The sequence below is a fragment of the Monopterus albus genome, unplaced genomic scaffold (assembly GCF_001952655.1).
Source record: "Monopterus albus unplaced genomic scaffold, M_albus_1.0 scaffold3.1, whole genome shotgun sequence".
NCBI lineage: Eukaryota > Metazoa > Chordata > Actinopteri > Synbranchiformes > Synbranchidae > Monopterus > Monopterus albus.
In genome coordinates, this window is record NW_018127883.1 from 435,581 (window position 1) to 446,829 (window position 11,249).

General features: G+C 39.2%; 1 protein-coding gene across 1 annotated transcript; it reads left to right on the forward strand.

The window, feature by feature from the left end:
• The first annotated feature begins 8,696 nt into the window (after nucleotides 1–8,696).
• Nucleotides 8,697–9,981, forward strand: LOC109961774 (N-acetyltransferase 9-like). Its single transcript, XM_020602900.1, is given in 3 exon segments — nucleotides 8,697–8,824; nucleotides 9,445–9,582; nucleotides 9,734–9,981. Coding segments are annotated over 3 exon segments (330 nt in total). The 5' UTR covers nucleotides 8,697–8,727; the 3' UTR covers nucleotides 9,829–9,981.
• The last annotated feature ends 1,268 nt before the right edge of the window (nucleotides 9,982–11,249 follow it).

Below are 11,249 nucleotides of genomic sequence, written 5' to 3' on the forward strand. Positions count from 1 at the left end.
TAAACTGTACCCTACCTGCACAACTGCTGACAAAGTTAGCATCTAGCTGGTGAACATAGCATTTAGCAGCTAAAGAGCCAGACATTTGGTTTATACCTGAACATGACTACAAATGAATGCTAACATTTTTCCACATCTGTTTGATGTGTAATTAGGCAACAATTTACCCAGTATATCAACTTAAAATATATAAATATCAGCTTCTCGTTTCAGCTTATGTACACTAGCCCACATGGTTATTTTTAATTATGTAAGAAGTCCAGTTGCCTTTAATTTAGCACTTTAGTGAATCATTTAATTTATAAAAGTCCATCAAATTTGTTAAAATAGTGAACAATTCTTTTCACAATTTTCCAGGGTTGGAGCTGACATCTGTTTTGACCAACAGTCCAAGACCTAAAGATATTTTTAAAAACTATATTTATAAATAATGTGATGCTGTAAATTAACTGGTGAATCATTTCATCTCTAAATGCTGCCTAGAAAGGGAAAGTGTGATGACAAGCCTGCACTGTGATGTGACTTGACCATGTGAGAATACATACTGGGTCTGGTATTACAGAGAGAAGAAGTGTGTCTCCGGGTGAACACAAGGTCAGGGGTCACAGCTGGAATGTTGCATTCCCATCATCTTCCACGTGTGCTGGGTTAGTACCATTGTTAATGTCCTCAACTGCACGTTCAAAGTGCTGCCACAAATGCAGGCAAGTGAAGATCCAGCACCACTTTGACAATACAAGGGCCAGCATTCCAAAAGAAGCGCTGCCAGCTGATAAAACACGGAAAATGAAAACACATGAGCAAATACAGAACTTGTGGAGTTTTTATGAAAATGATAATGATTGAAGTTTATTTTGGTTCTGGTCATGTAATTGTTATAGATATTTGCATTTGATATACTGGCCTCCAAACTCTAATAAATAGACAAGATGCACACAATTAACAGCTTATGTGCATAGAAATATGAAAGTACAGCCCACCCCCCAGCACTGTTATTTGACAATATGGCCGTCCGCCATGGCGTTGTCGGCTAGTCACAGCCAGGCATGGCAGACTCCGGTTGCTTAGAGCAATGTGCATGATTTGATTTACAGACAAGAGGCTGTGTAAAGTCAAACAAGAACCAATCAAAAGCAAAGTTCTAAATTTAACACGTTAGCCATCTTACCATTGATGGTGTTATTTGTTTCAACATCTTTACTGACCCACGTTGTCTGGAAATATGCCAAAAGAAGGTGTTCCTGTATGTCCAAAAGACACAAAGCAACTAAATGAGATACTTACTGTACATACAGTATAAGCTTTTTACTAAAAGAAAATATTTGGATGATTAGAGTCGCATTTATTTTGTTATTTAATTAAAGTTACTCCCCGACACTGGTCTCAAAGTAATTATTCTGTCTCTGTAGATGGTTGATGTCCCTGTTTTAGTTGATTTGTCTCCTTGATGATGCTTTACATCTTTTGTAGTTTTTTTTGTTGTTGTTGTTGTTGTTGTATACTTTTGTGTCTCTCCACAGTCGTTCTGTGTTTCATTGTAGTGACACAGGGCCATTGGCACTGTGATCTTAAGCCAGTTCAATATCCATCCATGAGTGTGGGTGCATGGTTGCTGAAACGTCAGCTTATCTTTTGTCAACAAAATATCAACTGAAAATACATTTTAGGCAAATTAAACATTAATATTTCACACAATAGATATTTCATAACTGTGCCAACAATCAAATGAGTACTAAAAGCCTTTTGTTTTGGGGATGTGACGTGCTATTAGTATTGTCACAGTTTTGCCAGTCTGATGATATTTTCCTGGTCGCGATAACTAAAGGACTCTGAAAGTGTTTGTTTCAGCGAGAAACAGTGGACAACACATAACAGGAGAAGTCGAACAAACAGACATCATCATGAGCTCCTAGCCCCCTGCCTGTCTGCCAAATCCACTTCAGATCAATTTTGTCTGTGCCCTTTTTCCTGGAGAAAATGAGGGTTGTGCTACTCTGTGCTTGCTCTGTCGAAACAGGATCATTCTTTGCTCCTCCAGTAATTCTCAGGTGTAACAGATGTTCCTTCTTTCTCACCTCTCTCAAGCTGTTTGATGCTGTACCATCAAAGTGCAGTGACAAAATTGACTGTTTGCATTTTTGTTTTTGTCATGTTTTGATTTTAACCACGCTAAGAAAAATGTTTCAGAGAGCAGATGTACAGGCCGTGTCTATATAAGCAGTAAATAAAGTAATATGATGATCAGACCTTTTATCAACACTCTTGATACCCTTTTAGAGGAATGGACAAAGCCTGCCTGTTTTGAATTCAGAGAATGTTATGTAAGCTGTGGAGAATCCTTTTCATTTCTCGGGTTGTACAGTAATAAATGGATGTCTTCCCTCGCCCGCTGGCCTTTCAGCCGCTACATTAGGTAAACAAACTAGAGTAGTGGCACAGGTGTAATGTAATGGATGTTTTTGTGTGATGTGAAATGACCTTGTTGATGGCTCGATCTTACCTCAAGCCTCTTAGTTTCACACATACATGAACACTGTCTTACTCTCGTCATCTCTGCCTCTCTTGCTCTGCGTTTGTGTAAATTTAATTCTGTTTGAAAAGGTCATCTCCTGTGACACATTTGAGGTGACTACTTGTGAGGATCTGTTATGACTTTTTCTCGGAGCTTGAAACATATTAGAAAGCACTGTTGTCTGTCTCCAGAGAAGCCCCCTTTTTTCTTGTGAAATAGGCTGTAAACACACCTGAGTGATGAGTCACATTAGTGAAGAGCTGGAAACTACTGCTAGCGTGTTGTCATTGGGCTGTTTGCAAGGAATGTGTTTAATGGAAGCTGGTTTTAAGAGAGCGCATTCCTCTCTCAGTATAAATCATACCATATGGAAGCTGCATGTCAGGTTCTAGACTAAAGCATTTCAGGCTTCTTCTCCAAGGGTCAAGAGAGAAGCTGTCCACAAAGTTTTCACACGCAGTACAGAGTTGAATCTACTAGTTAGAACCTTAGATTTAAGATGTGTAACTCTCTCCCCAGATGTTTGGTATGGCACTCTTTTAGTTGTGATTATGTGTTGAAAATTTAGTTGTGCTTTACCTAGTCTGACTCATCATGTATGTAAGGGCTAAATGAGTACACTTTTCAAACTGAGGCCTTTTCTGGTGGCTTTGTGCCAGAGGGAAAACTCTCAGGGCTGTTGTGATGAAATTTTCAGGAGTATATTTTAAGTAAGTTTTATTTTACTTTTTTAAGGGTCTACTTAACAGAATTATGTAAATTAAGACCCAAAAAGTTTGACAACAATGTAATCATTTTTCAAAACCATGCAGCTACAATGAGCAGGACAAACATTTTCTAAAAGTTGAATGTCCATTTCCCACTCTGCAAAATTGATATAATCTTTACTAAAGAGGAAACTTTCTAACAAAACCTAGAAAGACCTACAGCAACTTAAACGGAAAACACATACAATAGTAATAGGTTCATACCTGTATGTAATACAATAATATAAGAAAGAGCAGATCCTAAAATAACTGACTACTGTGGAGGTGCAGGTTATTTATAAATTAGTTTTCTGTGTTTTTTTTTTACATTTTTGAATTTGCTGGATGAATTTCTTCTGCGAGGTGTCTTCCAGTGTTTAGACTAGACCAAAGGCTCCAGGAGTGCATCATGTTCAACAGCCCTATTTAATAAGGATAACCAAATGGGATCAGAAGTAACACGGATACTACAAAGTTCCAAACCATTGCCAGACAGGACTGTAGTGCAGGAATATTAAAAGTGAAGGAAGGTTAAACTGCCCTTTATCACACTGTGTAAATTATGAGCGAACAGGAGGCTGAGCTTGTGACTGCACTGTCAGAAGAAATGCATTATATTTCCTTAGTGAGATAAAAGCTCTTGTCTGCTCACACAACTCTAGAGATCTTTCAAACAGTCATTTGAAAGCTTGCTGATCAGTCAGAGAGTAGTTCTCAGAATATTTATTAATCCAGCTCTGACCTGACATTAAAAGCAGGTGCTTGTTCTTATTACAAGAGCATTGCATCATTACCCGTTTATAACTTGCTACATATGTTTTGATTTGCATGTGGAGAAGTTAAAATTCAGATGCAACAAAATTCTGCAGTGAAAATGTTAGTAGAATAAAAGTTTTTCTGCCATATAAAATCAGTAGTTTTGTATGACCTGCTTTGGATATTTTAACATGCATAATGTTTTGTAAACCCATCACATCTTGTTTGTAAAGTTTAAGTTACATTAACAAGATGTAAAATAAATCTAGTAAAAACTATTGTATTTTCCTCCGATTTATTGTAAAATAATAGAATGAAGGGTGACTCAAGTGAAGTTCCTCAAATTTGTACTTGAGTACAACAACTGAGTAAACATACTCAGACATGAGGGAAAGTAGCACAGTAGCAGTTGTGAGCAATAGTAGCCTTAAGAAAATAGACCTCTGAATTCATCTAGCACATGCCTATCCTTGCAGGGTTCCCTGCAAACTAAGCAAACTTTACTCAACCTATGGGAGGATATAGCACAAAAGCCATGGCAGACGTAGGTCCAAGTGTGTGGAGCCAGCTCTGACAACACTATCACAGCATGCCTTCGCTTCAACAAGCTCACAAAAGTCAGTGTAGCCAAACATAGGCACAGGCTGTCTGAGGGACATCAGTAAATCAGGAGGAGACCCCCAGGGCCTGGCGAGAAAGGTGATGTGGCTTAACTTACTGGCATTATGTGGATCCTCAGCCTGCCACTAAACTACACCCCTCACGTGAACTGACTGTGTCGTGTTGTTGCTTTGCAGCTGGATACTGTGAGTCTGATTATAGTGCTTTCATTTTTTTTTATCAGTGACTTGTAAACTTTCCATAATTTAATATATTAATAGTACTACCGTAGCTTTTAAGGAGAACCCACTCCTGCCTGCACTGGTTATTTTGCGCCTAAAGGGCCTCCGCATTCCTGGCTCAGCTGGACATTCAACAGGCCACCACCTGCAGCCTGTCAACAAACTACACAGGGTTAACACCCCCAACCCCTCAATGTGAAACCATTTACTGTGACTGTGACTGGAAGGTGCTGTAAAAATAAAGTACTTATGGGAAACAGCAGAGGCAAAAAAGGAGTAATTGAAAATATAAACTAGAAAAATTAGGATACAACATTAATATTAAGATATTCTGTGACACACGAAGCAAAAAACAGAGAAGGGGTTTTACTACAAACACAAAGTGACAAGGATAGACAGATGTTGAGGAGACAAACGATAGCCATTTAAAGCTCAAAACTAAAGGCTGATGTCTTTGACTGACATTTGCCCATAGCTGTGTGTGCTAAGTGTGGGGGAAGGAGAGTGTTTGTCTCAGCTGTCACTTCTGAGCCTGTGGTGGGAAAATATGACAAAATGCCCACACTCTGCTTCTCAGTCACATCCAGCACCTTGAGACACTGGAACATCTTTTGTTTTTCTCCATTTCTTTGTCTCTTTACTATTGTCTCATTCAGAATAGTATTCATCAGCGTGTGGCCATTAGCAGTTTTAGTGTTTTCCAAACTCTGAGTTACTGATAAAAAAGCATCATTAATTCTTTCTGACAGTTGATTGTAGGGATCCACTTTGATGTGTGATTCAAGAAACCATCCTTCAGCAAGAAGGAGCTTGCTCACTCATTAGGTGCAAATGTAATTTCCATATTTGCATAACAAAGACAAGACAGCTTGATATTAGGAGAGATGAGGTCTTATCTGCAGCTCCTCTCGGGTTGTTACTGATTTTCACTGCAGTGCTGTTGCCTAGTAGCCAGTGACGCCCTCTTCCTTTCCAATCGACATGACATGGCGCCAGAGGAGCTCACCCAGAATAACTGGACAGGCCTCTATAGGCAACTGCTCACTAATGTAATATGTAAAAGCTGAGTGGCTGTCTCTTTTATACATATCATGGCAGAGTGCTAATGTGAAAGATATCAGGAGAAACAGAGACATTCTTCATGGATGCTTGGATGAGTCTGTGCCTTTATTACATAACAGTGTACAGTATATTTACAATTCATTTAGTCAAGAGAAACACTTCAGACCTTACAAATGCCAAAATGTTCTGGATGAGAGCATATTGGTGTTTGTGTCATGAAAAAAATAAAAAGTAGTGGATGACAGAGTCTGAAGGAGCACTTGGAGATATCTGGTTCAAAGTGAAACCTGGCTGTCAGGAAACGCTTCAAGTGTTCATGCTCCAGGTGTGATCACTCTTCATTTGCTTGAGCTGCATTAAGTCAGTCATCCGGGTCTCCACTATTGCAACCCTTTGACCTTTCAGCTGCAGTGTTTCTCTAATTCCACCTATCATTGCCTCATAAGCTCTGTCAAACTTTTTATCTGATCTCATGAACCATTTTTCTAGAGGTAATGTTCCCACAGCCACAAAAAGCACGCAGTGCACTTAAGAGGATAGACCAGCTTAAAAAAAAGAAGGAAACAGTGGCTGAAACTTTTATTTTTATTTTGCACCTGAATTAAGAACATCAGAACACAGTCTCTCCTCTGAATATTAGAGATGACAGGTTCAGACCATGGCAATCAAAATAACAGTCATGTTGAAGATTGTTTTATGTATGTATTGAATTATCTTCAACTATGTGCTTTGGTGTTTTATTCAGCTACAGAGGAGCATTTCGTGAGGCTGGCATATTTTCCCATATTCAGGTCAAGGATAAGTGGTGAATACTGTACGTCCTTGCTTTAATATATACTTATATATGGTCTTTTTTTATTGTAATGTTGTAGCTTAGTGAACTAACATGACAGGCACATATAGCATTACTTAAGACTTTGTGTAGTCTGGGTTTACTGTTGACATTTTCCCATTTAACCATCAGTTGACTGAACACTTTGTTCTTCTTTCATAGTGTCCAAATGCCATCCCAAAGCTAAAAAGTCACAAAGTCATCTTGGATCAAAGGCAGCTTTGCCTATGTGGCTTTTTGAGTCTTTTGATGCCAGAAAAAGATTCACGTGCAGAAGCAAGTGAGACAGCAGGGCTTGATGCAAAATATCAGAACAAAGTGCTCGCCAAGAATCATCATCACCAACCTGCTGAGAGCCATCAGAGGAGCAGAAAATAGGAGGAAGGAAGAGAGGGCTTGGCGTTACTGTTGGCTGTCATGTTTCAAAATCTTTCTACTCTGACTGATTTTGATTGAACTTTCAAAGTCAGGTTAGGTCTGGGTTTGGACTCCACATGTATGAAAAATGAATATTTTCTGAATTTAATCATATTATCTTGTAATAGTGGGCTTCTACAGGAAGGAAGTTGTGAATTTCTAATGAGCAGTAAGTAATGCTCAGGCTGGTCTTAGCTTCCCAGGATGCCATGTGAGCCGTGCACTTAGGTGTCAAGGTCAAGCAGCAAATGATCATTTCGTGTGTGTGGTCAGATGAAAGAACCTGACCCCACAGCAGGACAAGTTTCTGTTGTTGGTGCCATGAGCAGTGCACATATGTGCTACTATTACCTGTGGTGGATGGAACTTTTTAGTATATTTCAGCTCCTTGTTTTAGTTTTAGTATTTATTACCCTTTATCTAAATGACACTTTGATAACCAGGATCTTGAGGAATCTGACTGCCACTGCTCAACCAAGGGTGTCAGCAACGTGGCTTATTTCCAAAATCCCTTAAAAATAACAATAAGAAAAACTACCCAACAGCCAAAAATCAAAATATCTGGTCATGGAAAATGCATCAAAATCCGCCTTCCAGGTAGAGCAGTGAGATGACTGACAGTGTCTGTATATCTTCGGTCTGCTGTGCCAGCACTGGTGATGGTGAACATTGTCGACAGATGGTGTTTCCCTCAGTCATGAGAGTGTCCCCTCAGTTGGCATGATTGACTTTTGACTTGTTACATCACACAGTATGTTGTTCTCTGAGATGATGCCAGCTCAGCCGGGGACCAAGACTAAATAAGGCAGAGGAAACAAAGGTGCATAGCGTAACCCAGCGTAACAGCACAGGCTGAGTTGGAGTTTCATTTCCAGCCTTGGACCTTAGTGCACGACACTGCCCAGGGGTGACCTCCATTACTGCAAATCTTGCCATATTGGCTGTTGTGCCAGCTACAGAGTCACTCCTCCACTGGGGGATGGAATGAAACGGCAATGCAATGTCAAGTAGTCAGAAGCTGTAGAGAGTGTTGGCCCAACTGTCAGAGCATGGCAAGATGAGCAAGTCTGAAGTGAGGATAAACTTCAGCGGTTAGTGTAGAGGAAATGACATAGTGTGTCCTTAAGCTCTGGTCATTACATGGCCTCTTTAGATGTGTGTGGTGCCCTAATGGTAGAGGAGGTGGCGTTACATCTCATTAGCACTGATAATGGTGAATAATGAAAATAACTCTATCATTACAACTCTCTTCATCTTCAGCAAGAACAGCTACATTCATCCACTCTCTTGAGATGAAACTGTGTAGTGTTTCTCTCCTGACCGCACTGCATCTCAAAAGTATTTAGCAATAACAGAGATATAATTTCACAAGGTGAAGAAATAACTTATGATAGATGACCCAGCTGTCAATACAAACTTTTGATCCTTTGACAGATTGAAGTCTCTTTAACTGGCACAGCAGAACCAGCTCCAGTCCTAACATGATTAAGTTAAAGCTGTAGAAACCTGCAGTCCCTGTTTCTTATCCACCTGTTTACACTCTTCAGGTATCATGAATGGATGAAGTGTCCTGAGCTGCAGCATCTGACTGCCTCAGAGCCACTGACCCTGGAACAGGAGTACGACATGCAGGGGAGCTGGAGGGAAGATGATGACAGTAAGACTTCCTCTGCAGTAAATGTACACACAGAACATGCTCTTATTCATTCTCTAAAGCAGTTGTTCTAAATCTGAAGGCTTGCCAGACTTAGTCTTAGGTTTTTTTCATGTGAATAACTGGACACCTTTATTTCTCGGAAAGCTACCTAAATAAAACAGAAAGAGAAAAACAATCTTTGGTTGAACCGATCATACAGCAGTGGCTGGAAAGGTAAATATGAGAGAACTTCTTTTACTTTTGTTAACTTATTCTAAGTTAGAGTAACAAGTTTTTAACATTCAGAATTTTTACAATGCCTACATAAAGAAGCTAACACACTGTCCAAATAATAGAAACTTATTTAATACAACTTATGATAGGAAAAAGTGAAATATGATTCAGTGGCATTTGCTTTATGAGGTCAACATTGCTTTCAAGTTCTGTCCTTATGGCTTCCAAATCATTCCTTCCAAACGTTCATACCATCATCTATCAGATTTGTTAGGTTAAAGTGTTTATAACTAACCGGTAATCATTGGATATGATGTGAAAATAAGACGTCATTCTTTCTGAGGTCATGCACTAGTAAAATCACCTAAAGAAAAGCTGTTTAATTAGACTTTCTTATTTTTTGTCAGAGTGCACATTCATCATCTTGGATGCAGCTAGGGCAGATCCCAGTATAGAAGAGGAACAATGCATGGTGGGAGATGTCAACATGTTCCTGACGGACTAAACAGACCTCTCTTTGGCTGAGCTGGAGATCATGATAGCAGGTGATGCCCAGTGTGCTTATCTTAAAAGTGATTCAAAATCAAACGCTGAGCAAATATCTACAGTCAGCCTGTTCTGTGGTTTGTTCATCTCAATCATTTCCTGTGTATATCTCTTTATATGTGGATGCTATATTACCCTTGTTTTCTACAGAGCCCAGTCACAGAGGCACGGGCATAGGGAAGGAAATGACACACATGATGATGCACTACGGTGAGCATCTGATCCCATCTTTCAGAAGGTTTTGAGCAGGAAGACAGAAGCTTAAAGTCACTGTGAAGAAGTTGAAAATTTCCACACCTCTTGAATGAACCTGCCCATTGTGGTCATCATTAGTTGGAGAATCAACCTGTAGTGGAGCAGGAAAAATAATAAATGCAAAATTGCCATGAGAATGCAGACAGCAGTGGATGAAGCTGATGCAGGTGTATGGTTTGTTGTAAGATAACTTGCAGGATAAACAACTTTTAAACAGTATTTTTTGTCTGTTTGTCAGGAAAAGTAAACAACTCCTAACATTCAGTACTATCCTATGTTGACTAAAAGTAACAGAAAGGATACATCGCTCGGTTCTGATTCTTTAGATATAAACTACATTTGACAACATGCGATAAGCTGCATTGCTAGACTTGCCAAAGCAGCTGAAAACTGTAAATTCTTACATTTATCTCTGTACAGTATTTATTTGAAACCCCTTTTTTTCATACTAAATAATAGTAGTTTTAGATTTTATTTTTTAAAAAATTACAGTAAGAGTAAGCCACAGTTTTGTCTAAATGCCTAAAAAATGTCTTGTAACTTTTCTTTTTCCTGTTCCTTCTCCTCGGCACACAGTAAAGCTGCCTTTTAGTGGTGGCACACAGCATTACACCAATCTTAACAAGTGTGACCCATTACTGCCTGCTAGTCAAATGAATGGCAATTTAATGGTACAAATAGCCATGTAGTATGTACATGGTCACATTTTTTGTAAGCATGTGTAGGAAAGATTTGTACGTAAAAACGTTTTTGAGCGTGTGAATAAAATTTGTAAACAAATTATGTCACACAAAAAACACTTGAAAACAAGCGTGTTTGTGAACATTCGTGTACAGGCAAAAGAGTACTGAGGTTGAGTGTGAATCACACCTGAATCTGATTGGACAGTGACAGTCCAATCACAGAGCAGAGTCAAATTGTCCAATCAGGTGGTAGCTGTGTTCTTCAAGTTCGTTTCAGGTGGTGGTTCTGTATGTTCAGTTGTAGTGGAGATTCAAGATGGAGGATAGTGGGAGCTGACTCAGGTGGGTCACATTAGAAAATCACAGTAAACATTTCATGTGTTGCATTCTGTATGTAGGGAGCGCACAGGTGCTTCGCTCTTAACACAGCTGTCCAATTGTATGTTTTCTATCCCAAGTGGGATACTTTATCTAGCGTTAGCCAAATGCTAATGTAGGATGATAGCAAACCTCTGTTAGCAAGAACATTTTCAAGGGTAACGTTAGCCGTCCAGTAGTATTTTGCTTTGCTTGAGCCTGTCAATTGTGTGGAGCCAGTTCGTTTTATATTGAAAGAGAAGACTAATAAAAAGATATATATTTCTCAATATGAAATTTATTATGCATTAACGTATCAAAATTAACATGTGCACATGGAGCCTATCTGTTTAGGATAAACAAGAAAGACT